A 12,956-nucleotide genomic window follows, 5' to 3' on the forward strand; every position below is an offset into this window, starting at 1 on the left:
TGGCAACTAAAAAACTAAGTTAAACACAGTTACGAATCTCACGACAAAACAAACACACGTCACCAGCAGTTGATGACGAAAAAGTTTGTGAGTTTACAAAATAATATGATTTGCATATTGTAAGTTTACAATGCAATACGTCAACTTACGTCATGCAGGTCTACAAAAACAAGGCGTTGAAACGGATGCACACCATGCTTAGTTTCACCAGCTCGTGTTGCCAATTATTCGTTGCCACAGCAGAATTTCCTCCCAATTACTCATGCTGGTGCCAAGAATGTGACCTGTTGTTAATAGTATATCCTGTACTGGTTAATAGCAGCTTTTGTTCTTAGGGCTTTTTTTGTCATCAGCTGCAGGTGGCTTGTGTTTGTTTTCTGCTGATTACGTAACTGTGTTTAGTTTCGGTTTTTAGTTGCCAAATCTCGTATTCGCATGAAAAAAATTGAACAATTCTTTCGATAGTTTTGAAAATCACACAGCATATACCTTCTATTTTGAGTTGCACGGCATGGCTCGCTTTTATGTATGCAGCAGTTTTATGTAATTTGATTATGTTACGATGTTTAACATAGCGCTGCCGTCAATAGAATTTGTCTAGATCGAAAACGGGAAAGTCTACATCGTGGGACTGTGCTAAGCAAAACTTGTCGTTACTCACTGGCGTAATAAGTTTTTCGCTTGCACGTATCGAAAGGTCACATCATCATCACAAATTTTTATTCAAGATTTTCATGCGTTTATATCCATCCTGCAATTGTTTGCACTTGCTAATTTCGTCGGAGCAGTGTACCTCAATTACATTTACTCATGCATGCTTTTTTGGTTTATACCCATTGATCAGGCAAGATGACCAACCTTAACATACTATCGGGACAAACAAATACACTTATTTGGCTGGAAATGCGGCGCCTGCAGCCTACAGTAAATTTTACATCGACTGAGACTTTTGTTAATTAAAAAAAATTCTCATGTACAGTATACAGTTTTTGGAAAACTAAAAATATAAAAAGAACCCTATGAGAAGACAATTAATATAGCAGACTCAGACAAAACCGTAGTTTAACAGCATCATTCAAACATTGACTGATTTTCGTTTATAGCTTACTTTACTGAAGGCGCATGGCGAGACAACGTGTGGGTCGTCTTTGTCCCTGGGGCCCCGGATTTCAACTCATTCATGAAGAAATTACGCACTAGTCGAAGTTTTCCTCAAATATTCTCGAGTAATTAACTTCGTGCTCGACAACTATACACACAATGTTATTTTAAAATGATTTATTTTCTTAATCAAGCAAAAAAAATCGAAAGGCCCATTGAAACGTTAGATTTGTGCAGTTTAGGAATCGTTTCCATTCCTCATTTCCTCGACCTCATCTGGTTTCAAAAAAAGTTCGTCCGGAACGTTAAGCTCATCCATCTTTTCGCTCAGCTCATCCTGCTCCTTAAGATCGTCCAACAACTCGGCAAAGTCAGGATCCAGCTCCTGCAGTTTGGCAATTTCTGCGCTCAGAAAATACAAGAATGATTACTATCGTAAATTCACTCACCTGTTTCATGTGAATTTGCAAAGTTCTCAAACATAGACATACAATTGATTCAGGTTTAGCAAAATGGTTATTGCTGGTGTGTAACTATTTTAACATTTTGGGCCAAAAAAGTTCGAAAAAATAATTCGCAAACCTCCATTCGAGAGATCTTCCAATTGTCGGTCTCTGCAAATAAAACAAGAAACAGTATTTTGCTAAATAAACTCGTTACAAGTAAAAGAAAGATTATTATCACTATTGTTATATACTGTACCCTAGAGCTGCAACAATCGTTGGTCCGTATTTTATTGCATGTTTGGCAATAACGCCATATCTCTTTACGTGCCCCAAAGCAGCCCTCCAAAATCGTCTACGGCGTCGGCTGCTGCGTCTACGGCGTCGTCGACCCAACCATCCCTCAACGTCGACCACGAGCAAAACAGCAAAGAGCAGAGCGAATATCGTTAGCTTGTTCATTGTTAAATCTGCAAATACAAATAATGTCCTTTACAGAAATTTCCCCGGTGTTTCCTATGTCGTTCGGTGTGTAAGCTAATCTGTTAATAGCAGTGTCTGCGGCTCCTTTTACGAGTGACAAAACCACTCGATATCCAAACAGAGCCCACTTCCACGCCTTCGCTTCCTATTCACCTTTGCATCCCATTCTCGAAGAATGCAATTGTTTTGATAAAGGGAACAGTCGATTGAAGGACACCTGAGATCAACCTCAGGTCATTTTCGTGACGAAAATCGCGATGAAAAAGTTCGCCATCTTCAAAATCTTCTTTTCTGTTGCTTCAAAGTTGGTGGGGTCGTCGAGAAACCGGATAACCTTTTCTTTGATCAAGAAGAAAAGAAGGAACCAGTGGAGGGTCACGTTCATGAATAAAACAGTAACATTGAAACTGTAAGATCGTATTACTCGTTGAGGAAATGAAGTTTCTTCATCAAGCTCGGCTGTGTGATAATTGGTTTATGAAAGGCCATATAGCAAGAAGTTGTAATTTGCCAAGTTCTTGTACGATCAGCGGAAGTCGCGAAAAACATCACAATTTTCTGCACTGGATGGAATGGAAGACTTCAACTGCGCCCGTATGCGAAGCATCTACCCAATCGTCAGTGGAGACAACGTCATCGTCAAGTGCAACTGTCAGCAGCTGGACATCGTGGGGGAATGACAACGTACTCTTTCACTACTGTCAGTGACGTCGATTGATAGGAAGGATTGAATCGTGTAAGCAGTTTGCCGATTTCTCCAAACAAAGTCCCAGAAGGATCGCTTTGGCAGTGGCCTTATTTCCGTAATATGGTTTGCTGTTTTGCCCCATGGGGAAGTCATGCTGCTGATTGGAGCCAACGTTCCCGAGGTGTTCTGGATCAAGATAAAAGTAGAGGCGGACGAAAGGAGCTAAGTACCGTGCGCTCTATGCTTGGTTGAACACTTGTGGGTCCATAACAACATTCAATATTTTCATTTCGAAATCGACCTTTTCTAACGCCACTTGTTGTGCGTGACACAAGTGGAAACTTCACGTTTGCAGAATTACAATATGATAATATATTGTAACAATAAATGCGTTTCACACAAATTTATTTTATATTGTAATTCTTGTGGGTCCATGTCATGGTTCAAGTGATTCACAGGTATGTGTGAATTTTGTAAACTCGCAGGACGAATTGTTGCACCAACAAATGAAGCGCATGTGGGACTTTGGTTCCAACGCGCTGTCACGTGGAACGACAATGCCGAAAGAACACAGGTACATGTTGAAAGTGATGGAAGGCTCAGTCGAGTACCATGGACAATATCAACTGCGATTGCCATAGAGGCCAGGTGCTCCAAACCTACCGAATAACCGTTCTATGACAATATAGCGTTTATCATATATCTAAAACGGCGATTGAAAAATAATTCACAGCTGCATGTAAAATACAAATAAACGTTGGATGAAGGAGGGATATGCCAGGCGTTTATTCTTGATTGATGGCGTTTTGCGCGTGGGTGGTCGTCTGCAAAGGACATCAATACCATTCGACTTGAAGCAGCCAATTGTCTTACCAAACGCATATCACATTACTACTCTAATGATACGCGAGTCTCACGTGAATGTTTGTTATGCTGGAATGTCGCACACTTGGTCAGATATTCGTCAAAAATACTGGATTGTGCGAGGTGGAGTTGTAGTGAGAAGAATCCTTTGAAATTGCGTACCTTGTCGAAGAGGACTCGGTCTCAAGGCAGAAAATGGCTGACTTACCTGTTCAGCGCACGATTCCGGGCGAGCCTCCGTTCTGTTGAAGTGGATTATTTCGGACCTTTGCTTGTCAAACAGGAAACAAGCAAGGTCAAAAGGTATGGTTGCATCTTCATATGTATGACTGCCGTGCATTTGAAGGTTGCGCACACGCTATCTACCGACTCGTTTATTGATGCTTTTAGAAGGTTCATTGGGCGACGTGGGAAGCCAGGAGTGGAACGAACGGCGCAGGACCAGGCTGAGCACAAGCGGCCGTAACATTGTGTCTGTAACAACTGTTTGTTGGACAAGAGGTGATTGCAGTTTATTTGATTAAATAGTCTTTAGAGTTTTGTTGATCTCAGATTTACCTGCCTACAATCCTTTATTTGGTCCGAAATTTTCAATAATGGGGTTTTAGTGAATTGTCACTTGTTTATTTTTGGTTTGAAGAGGTTTTACAATCCAAATACATTTACTCGCTAAAATCGATAAAACAATTGAAAAATTTCCTTGATTATGGCAAATTATGGAAAACATAGCAGCGAGTTCGATTTTGTGACAAAAGCAAAATTTGCTTGAAAAACCACAGGCGCGATCCTGGCCAAGATTCATTCCGATATTTTACAATATTAATGTTTAATTGCAAAGCAAACTTGCTTCCGGGTTAGCGATTTTACATGTTTCAATGTTACAGTTAAGTGTTCAATTTCCTTCCACCTGTCGATGCCTACTAATAGAGGAAAGTAATTACTATTTGAACAGCCAGCAGCAGGTCTTATGAATTTTGGTCACTAATATTTGAATGTCCTGTTTTTTGCTATTGAGCTGAGGAGATTTCCTTATACAATACATACGTTGTCACCCCTGTTTGTTATTCACCCCAGTCACCCCTAAATCGACGCCTATGGGTATTTTCATCGGATACGTGAGCTTTGTTCCTAAAACTGTTTGTTTTTGTCTGTTTTGATAGTTTGAAAATAAAACAGTTTTTGTTGCTATTTCTGTGCGCAAAATATGACATAATTTCCTTTAACACAAGTATCCTAACACAACCTACTAAACACAATCCTTTTCTCGACAGTTGCCTGAATCAAAACAATTCCATTCTGTGAGAATAGGAAACGTAGGCGTAGAAATGGAATCTATTTGGATATCGGGTTGTTTTGTCACTCGTTTGGAAAGGTGCAGTGCACAATTAGGGTACGATCAAGTAAAAGCTGGTTTCCTTATGGTGAGAAGGGAACATAAGGTCAGGTAAAGCATTCGCACCCAACATTAGCACATAATTTTTAATCAATGCGTTCTTGAGCGCAATTTACAAGGAACCGCAGTTACTGCTATAAACAGATTAGCTTATACAAAGAATGACATAGGAAACACCGGGGAAAATTTGTTAAAGGACATTATTTGTATTTGCAGGTTTAGCAATGAACAAGCTAACGATATCGCTCTGCTCTTTGCTGTTTTGCTCGTGGTCGACGTTGAGGGATGGTGGGGTCGACGACGCCGTAGACGCAGTAGCCGACGCCGAAGACGATTTTGGAGGGTTGCTTGGAAATACGCAAAAAAATATTTTGCCTATATTGCCAAACATGGAATAAGATACGGGCAAACGATTGCTGCAGCTCTATGGTACAGTACATAACAAGTGACAATAACCTTCCTTTTACCGATAACAAGTATAATTAGCAAAAAATAATATTGTCCCTTGTTTTATTTAAAGAGACCGACAATTGGAAGATCTCTGCGATTAAGGTTTGCGAATTATATTTTCGCACTTTTTTGGCCCAAATGCGAAAATAGTTTCACACCAGCCATAACCAATTTGCCTTAAAACCAAAATCAATACCTATGTTTGAGAACTTGTCCAAACTCACATGAAACAGGTGTGTGAATTTACGATATTAATCATTCTTGTAATATCTGATCGCAAAAATTGCCAAACTGCAAGAGCTGGATCATGACTTTGTCGGGTTGTTGGACGATCTTAAGGAGCAGGATGAGCTGAGCGAAAAGATGGATGAGCTTAACGTTCCAGACGAATTTTTCTTAAAACCAGATGAGGTCAAGGAAACGAGGAAAGAAAAAACAAAACTTTGACCAATGCGTAATACATAGAATAAGTTAAAACCGGGGGAATACGGGGTCAAAGGCTACCCACAAGTTGTCAGCCCGCCATGCGCCTTCAGCAAAGTAAGCTATAAACGGATGTCAGTCAATGTTTGAATAACAGTGAACTATCAGTTTTGTCTGAGTCTGCTATATTCAATGTCTTCTTATATCGATTCATGTTGTACTTTTAATAGTTTTATAAAAAAAAATATACTGTACCTGAGAACTTTTTTTAATTAACTAATAAGTCTCAGTCGAAGTGAAATTTTACTGTACGCTGCAGGCGCCGCATTTCCAGCCAACTAAATATACTTGTTTATCCCGATAGTATTTTAAGGTTGGTCATCTTGCCCGATCAATGGGTATAAACGAAACAAGCATGCATAAGTAAATCTAATTGAGGTAAAGTTGTTTTGAAAGACATTTTTTTTTTTCACGCGGCAGACCAAAATGTATACACAAAGATTTTTTGTCAATAAACGAATCGTTTGTTTATCGACCACTAATCCAGCGAAACTAGCAAGTACGAATTATTGAATTTAAACGCATGAACCTCCTGAATAAACAACTTGAGATATTGATGCGACTTTACGATTGGCACGTACGTGCAAGCGTCAAACTTATTACGCCAGTGAGTGACGACAAGTTTTTATTTAGCACAGTCCACGATGTGGCCTAAAGCGTTTTTGATGTAGGCAGATTGTATGGAAGGAGGGGGTTATTGCAGTTTTTCTGAATTAGTAAACTGTACTGTTAGAGTATTGTTGATGTAAAATAACTTGTGGTATATAATAAATTTTTAATGCGGTTTTGGTGAATTGTCATTACAGTTTATTGTTAGTATATACAGATGTTTCAAAAAACAAATACATTTACTCGATGAAACCCACAAAACACTTGCAAAATCATGTTGATGGCGAGTCTTGGTAAACTTGGCACCGAGTTTGCTTTTGTGGCGATAGTGAAATTTGTTTTAAAAATGAAGGACGCCGAATCCTGACCACAATAGATTTTTTCTGATATTTTATAATATTATTGTTTATTTGCAAAGCCAACTTTCTTCCGGGTAATACGATCTTACAGTTTAAATGTTAATGTTTTATTCATGAACGTGACCCTCCAGTGGTTCCTTCTTTTCTTCTTGATCAACGAAAAGTTCATCCGGTTTCCCGTCTTCCTTGAAGTTGAACTTTTCCATTCCTTCCAGGTCTTTTAGCAGTTCGGCGATGTCGGGGTCTTCTTTTTGAATTTGTGCAATTTCTGTGATTAATACCATTATTTACCAGAAATCAGGCAATAAAATTGACCGGAATACAGCAAAAGTGGATTGAAAATCGACTTACCCTCATCAGTGAGATCCTCAATGTTGCGGTCGCTGAAAAGACATGATAATTTAGTCGTTGAACTTTAATGCAAACGACTTCTTACCCGAGTATTGGCAGGACGTATTTCTTTGTATGATGCCAGACCTTACGCCAAAACTTTCTTCGGCGACTGATGCGACGACGGCGTCTACGACCCCACCATCCTTGAACATTCGTGACCAGCAGAACAGAAAAGACGATTGCAAAGATGGCGAGCTTGTTCATCGTGATTGTCGTCACGAAAATGACGGGAGGTGAGTCTCAACCGTCCTTTTATCGACAGTTCTCAGAATAAAAACAATTGCATTCTGCGGAAATGGGATGCGGAGGTGAATAGGAAGCGAATGCGTGGAAGTGGAATCTATTTGGATATCGGGTTGTTTTGTCACTCGTGTGGAATGGTGCACTGCACAATTAGGGGACGATCAAGTTAAAGCTGGTTTCTTTGTGGCGAGAAAGGAACATAAGCACAGGTAAAGCATTCGTGCCCAACAAAGCCCACACTTTTATTTCAGCCAGGGTACATAATTGTGAAATATATCAACGTGGATTAAAAGTCGTTTAATTTGAGGAGTCACATGGCAAGTAATGTGTATGCGGTATATTTCCCCATTCAAAAAAGCACATTGTGTTGAGTTTACCGCGCATGGAATATTCAGGAGTTGGAAACATATGTGGGCATATCATGGAAACAGGTATGAGTTCAGTTTCCTTCCTCCTGTCGATGCCTACTAATGGAGGGAAATAATTACTAATCGAGCATCCAGCAAATCTTACGAATTTTGATGACTAATATTTGAATTGTCCTGTTTTTTGCTATTGAGCTGAGGAGACTTCCCATTGAAAAACTTTGCAGCATTAGTGCTTCCTTGTTATGGAGAGGGTTCTCCACTCACTTAATATTGATCCAGTCCACAAAAAGACTGTTTTCATCAAACTAAAATTCGAGTTCATGTTCGACTGCTGATCACAGGACAAATGACATGGCAATTTTCAGGAAAAGCTGTTGTTTATAACGTGCATTTTGCCACATAAACCGTGTTAAGCATCAACAAACGGAAAAGAAGCAATGCACAGACTGTCTGCGTAGGATGAATTTTTCTTTCAACGCATAATTCGTGGTATGCAAATGAGTACCACGTTGTTTTTGCTCAATTATTTGTGTATGGAGTCGGTTGGGATTTTCAAACCAAAACAGTTGCCATCTGTGACTAACTGCCAAAGGAAAATGCAACACAGCATGACAAAATTATGTTGTGTTTTGAATAAAAACCAATACTGCTTTCAACGGCAGTCTGCTTTATTGCATAAACAGCTCCAAGTATTTGTATCGTGTACAAAAATGCGATTGCGAGATTTGGCAACTAAAAAACTAAGTTAAACACAGTTACGAATCTCACGACAAAACAAACACACGTCACCAGCAGTTGATGACGAAAAAGTTTGTGAGTTTAGAAAATAATATGATTTGCATATTGTAAGTTTACAATGCAACACGTCAACTTACGTCATGCAGGTCTACAAAAACAAGGCGTTGAAACGGATGCACACCATGCTTAGTTTCACCAGCTCGTGTTGCCAATTATTCGTTGCCACAGCAGAATTTCCTCCCAATTACTCATGCTGGTGCCAAGAATGTGACCTGTTGTTAATAGTATATCCTGTACTGGTTAATAGCAGCTTTTGTTCTCAGGGCTTTTTTTGTCATCAGCTGCAGGTGGCTTGTGTTTGTTTTCTGCTGATTACGTAACTGTGTTTAGTTTCGGTTTTTAGTTGCCAAATCTCGTATTCGCATGAAAAAAATTGAACAATTCTTTCGATAGTTTTGAAAATCACACAGCATATACCTTCTATTTTGAGTTGCACGGCATGGCTCGCTTTTATGTATGCAGCAGTTTTATGTAATTTGATTATGTTACGATGTTTAACATAGCGCTGCCGTCAATAGAATTTGTCTAGATCGAAAACGGGAAAGTCTACATCGTGGGACTGTGCTAAGCAAAACTTGTCGTTACTCACTGGCGTAATAAGTTTTTCGCTTGCACGTATCGAAAGGTCACATCATCATCACAAATTTTTATTCAAGATTTTCATGCGTTTAATATCCATCCTGCAATTGTTTGCACTTGCTAATTTCGTCGGAGCAGTGTACCTCAATTACATTTACTCATGCATGCTTTTTTGGTTTATACCCATTGATCAGGTAAGATGATCAACCTTAACATACTATCGGGACAAACAAATACACTTATTTGGCTGGAAATGCGGCGCCTGCAGCCTACAGTAAATTTTACATCGACTGAGACTTTTGTTAATTAAAAAAAATTCTCATGTACAGTATACAGTTTTTGGAAAACTAAAAATATAAAAAGAACCCTATGAGAAGACATTTAATATAGCAGACTCAGACAAAACCGTAGTTTAACAGCATCATTCAAACATTGACTGATTTTCGTTTATCGCTCACTTTACTGAAGGCGCATGGCGAGACAACGTGTGGGTCGTCTTTGGCCCTGGGGCCCCGGATTTCAACTCATTCTATGAAGATATTACGCACTAGTCGAAGTTTTCCTCAAATATTCTCATGTAATTAACTTCGTGCTCGACAACTATACACACAATGTTATTTTAAAATTATTTATTTTCTTAATCAAGCAAAAAAAATCGAAAGGCCCATTGAAACGTTAGATTTGTGCAGTTTAGGAATCGTTTCCATTCCTCATTTCCTCGACCTCATCTGGTTTCAAAAAAAGTTCGTCCGGAACGTTAAACTCATCCATCTTTTCGCTCAGCTCATCCTGCTCCTTAAGATCGTCCAACAATTCGGCAAAGTCAGGATCCAGCTCTTGAAGTTTGGCAATTTCTGCGTTTAGAAAATAAAATAATGATTACTATCGTAAATTTACACACCTGTTTCATGTGAGTTTGCACAAGTTCTGAAACATGGGCATTTAATTGATTTAAGTTTTAAAGCAAAATGGTTATCGCTGGGGTGCAACTATTTTCTATATTTGGGCCAAAAAGTGCGAAAATATAATTCGCAAACCTTCATCGGAGAGATCTTCCAATTGTCGGTCGCTGCAAATAAAACAAGAAACAATATTAGTTATTGCTAATGAAACTCGTTACAGGTATTGTCACTATCGTTGTATACTGTACCCTAGAGCTGCAGCAATCGTTGGTCCGTATTTTATTCCATGTTTAGCAATGGTGACACCATATCTCTTTACGTGTCCCCAAGCAGCCCTCCAAAATCGTCTTCGGCGTCGGCTACTGCGTCTACGGCGTCGTCGACCCCACCATCCCTCAACGTCGACCACGAGCAAAACAGCAAAGAGAAGAGCGAATATTGTTAGCTTGTTCATTGCTAAACCTGCAAATACAAATAATGTTCTTTACAGCATTTCGACGGTGTTTCCTATGTCGTTCGCTGTATAGGCTAATCTGTTGATGAGCAGTATCTGCAGCTCCTTATATTGTGCTAAAAGCGCATTGATTGACATGTATGATCCAGAGTGGCCATATGTATTCGACCTCTCGACAGTTTGATTGGATGATCCCCAAGAATAGCTTCTGATGATTTTTATGGCCTTTTGTTGTGGCACGAATGGCAGGACGTAAAGGAGGAAAACTTTGATTTCAATTTGCCAAAAAATGACCCGTTATTATTTTGTTGGGTATGCGATTGTTTCGTCAATATTCCAATTTTTTGGCCGATTAGCAATTTTTAGTTTTAAGTTTGCCAAAAATTAATCAATGCATTCCTATAAATATAAACAAGTCAAAGCAAATCTTAATTATTATCTACAGTAAAAAAAGGTTCCGGTGATCCTGCTGATGAAATGTAAATCCCAACGTGGGTGGTTTGGTTCAGTTAAATGTCGATCTTGAATTTCAACACATTTACTAAACAATAAGGTTAAATAATACCTTTTTTATTTTACTATCTGTATATTGCTTAGCTTTGTTAACTACTGAACGAAAGTAAATACAATTTCATACTCGGCTTATTTTGTTTGGTATTTTATTTAAGATCTATATAAAATCGTTTTTGTGTCAAACAAAAAAATCATTTGGAACTACAAAGCCTTTATTCGACAGCCGGAAGAAAAATCAAAGTTTGTTTCCAATTTTGACAACGCAACCCCAGTTTTAAAACAATATGACATGAATGATGGTTTTTACAAAATGGTTGGCAGTTTCTATTTTGAAGAAATAATTCTTGGCAAAATCTTGGTTTGCCAGTATAATAGTTATTGACAGGAAGGGGTGTGTACGGTTTCTGCCATATTACTATTATTAATTGTTGTTTCGCATGCTTTGAGTGACAAGCGATTGAATTCGTATCGTATTGGATATCACAACTGTCAACGCATTGTATCGTCTTTCGCCGCCCGAAAAATATTCATCAGGCGTTGATGAGTGTGGCGTGTAGCCCAGCAATAAGGGCGACTTCCACCAAGCTGCCCTGATGAGACCTTATGGGTCGAAACAGTGGCCATGTGTCTGGAGCTCACAAAAGTCATATTATTGGCTTCACTTTGCTTATAAATAAGAATTTTACAGTTAATTTGGCAGATCATTTCTTACCTGTACCAATTTTTTTTTAAAGTTATTTTTAATCTCATTCTAAAAGCAAATATATATTTAGTGGTTCAACTGTAGTGTGGACATGAGGGAACGCCATAATGAAGCAATTTGCAATTTTTGCCAGCGAAACTTGTTTTTGCAACTTGTATGTCATAATACGCATATCATATTCATAACCGTATATGAATATGTTTTTAAAAAATAATTTTGGTATCTTTATACTGATCAGCCTATGAACTTTTACGTGTAAAAAAATCAAGCTGCTACCTCGTAGAGCGGTCGAGTAACCCGCGTTCAAAGTTTTGTTAACTGGCGATTTCTTTTTGTCAACTAACATCCCTCTGGTATCGGCCAGGCATAGTTTTTGCCTTCGTTGTGGTTAAAAACAAAACAAAAAAAGGTTGACAAATGCGAACAGGGAACTATAAGAAGTTGAAGCGATTCCATGTTTTTTGAGATTTTTATGAGCTTTAGCTAATTGATCATTATATACTGCATGCTATAATAGTCGATGATATAACGATGATTAAAATCCAGTTTTGTTTTGTGTGTTTGTCTTTGTTGCACTACTTATACTGCAATGTATTATTCGATGTTAAAAATTCACGAAAGCATATTAATTGGCCCTTTGTCCTGACCATCTAGTTAGTTACCTCACAAATGAGATTCTTGTCCCGTGCACATTTGTGAAAACACGTTAACGGAATATTAACCTCATTATTATAATTTTATTATTTTGATAAAATACATTTTACCTCCATCACCCAAAATTACTCACACAGTTTCCTTTTATTAAAGCGAAATTTTACAGAACCGTAAACGTCATCAATTACACGTTGGGTTTGTGCAGTTTGGGAATCGTTTTCATTCCTCATTTCCTCGACCTCATTTGGTTTCAACAATAGTTCGTCCGGAACGTTAAGCTCATCCATCTTTTCGCTCAGCTCATCCTGCTCCTTAAGATCGTTCAACAACTCGGCAAAGTCAGGATCCAGCTCTTGAAGTTTGTAAATTTCTTTGAAAAGAAGGAGCATAAATACAGGTATGATCACTGAACACATGTGAGTTCGTTTCAGGATTTGAATAATAAATTGGCATCAGGCAAAAACCATCTTATATTA

The 12,956-nt window shown here is 38.6% G+C and overlaps 3 protein-coding genes across 3 annotated transcripts; all 3 read right to left on the reverse strand.

Annotated features, from left to right (window-relative positions):
• Positions 1–1,316: 1,316 nt before the first annotated feature.
• On the reverse strand, positions 1,317–2,006 carry LOC145899542 (uncharacterized). The gene is made up of 3 exons (XM_082988384.1): positions 1,804–2,006; positions 1,684–1,715; positions 1,317–1,503 (listed from the first exon to the last, which is right to left on the reverse strand). The coding sequence occupies exons 1-3, from the start codon at positions 2,004–2,006 to the stop codon at positions 1,340–1,342; spliced, it is 399 nt and encodes a 132-aa protein (XP_082844510.1). The 3' UTR covers positions 1,317–1,339.
• Positions 2,007–6,707: 4,701 nt separating this feature from the next.
• Positions 6,708–7,475, reverse strand: LOC145899178 (uncharacterized). Its single transcript, XM_082987906.1, has 3 exons — positions 7,310–7,475; positions 7,225–7,256; positions 6,708–7,141 (listed from the first exon to the last, which is right to left on the reverse strand). The coding sequence occupies exons 1-3, from the start codon at positions 7,468–7,470 to the stop codon at positions 6,981–6,983; spliced, it is 354 nt and encodes a 117-aa protein (XP_082844032.1). The 5' UTR covers positions 7,471–7,475; the 3' UTR covers positions 6,708–6,980.
• A 2,469-nt stretch (positions 7,476–9,944) lies between these two features.
• On the reverse strand, positions 9,945–10,610 carry LOC145897985 (uncharacterized). The gene is made up of 3 exons (XM_082986439.1): positions 10,405–10,610; positions 10,292–10,323; positions 9,945–10,108 (listed from the first exon to the last, which is right to left on the reverse strand). Exons 1-3 carry the CDS (start codon positions 10,608–10,610, stop codon positions 9,945–9,947), a joined length of 402 nt encoding a protein of 133 aa, XP_082842565.1.
• Between the last annotated feature and the right edge of the window lie 2,346 nt (positions 10,611–12,956).

The sequence above is a fragment of the Ascidia mentula genome, chromosome 4 (assembly GCF_947561715.1).
Source record: "Ascidia mentula chromosome 4, kaAscMent1.1, whole genome shotgun sequence".
NCBI classification, from domain to species: domain Eukaryota; kingdom Metazoa; phylum Chordata; class Ascidiacea; order Phlebobranchia; family Ascidiidae; genus Ascidia; species Ascidia mentula.

Coding starts and splice junctions, on each gene's coding strand:
- LOC145899542 (XM_082988384.1), bottom strand. CDS start 2,006: ATGAACAAGCTAACGATATTCGCTCTGCTCTTTGCTGTTTTGCTCGTG. Junction 1,716..1,803: donor ACGATTGTTGCAGCTCTAGG/GTACAGTATATA, acceptor TTTTATTTGCAG/AGACCGACAATTGGAAGATC. Junction 1,504..1,683: donor GGAAGATCTCTCGAATGGAG/GTTTGCGAATTA, acceptor TTCTGAGCGCAG/AAATTGCCAAACTGCAGGAG.
- LOC145899178 (XM_082987906.1), bottom strand. CDS start 7,470: ATGAACAAGCTCGCCATCTTTGCAATCGTCTTTTCTGTTCTGCTGGTC. Junction 7,257..7,309: donor TACGTCCTGCCAATACTCGG/GTAAGAAGTCGT, acceptor ATGTCTTTTCAG/CGACCGCAACATTGAGGATC. Junction 7,142..7,224: donor TGAGGATCTCACTGATGAGG/GTAAGTCGATTT, acceptor TATTAATCACAG/AAATTGCACAAATTCAAAAA.
- LOC145897985 (XM_082986439.1), bottom strand. CDS start 10,610: ATGAACAAGCTAACAATATTCGCTCTTCTCTTTGCTGTTTTGCTCGTG. Junction 10,324..10,404: donor ACGATTGCTGCAGCTCTAGG/GTACAGTATACA, acceptor TTTTATTTGCAG/CGACCGACAATTGGAAGATC. Junction 10,109..10,291: donor GGAAGATCTCTCCGATGAAG/GTTTGCGAATTA, acceptor TTCTAAACGCAG/AAATTGCCAAACTTCAAGAG.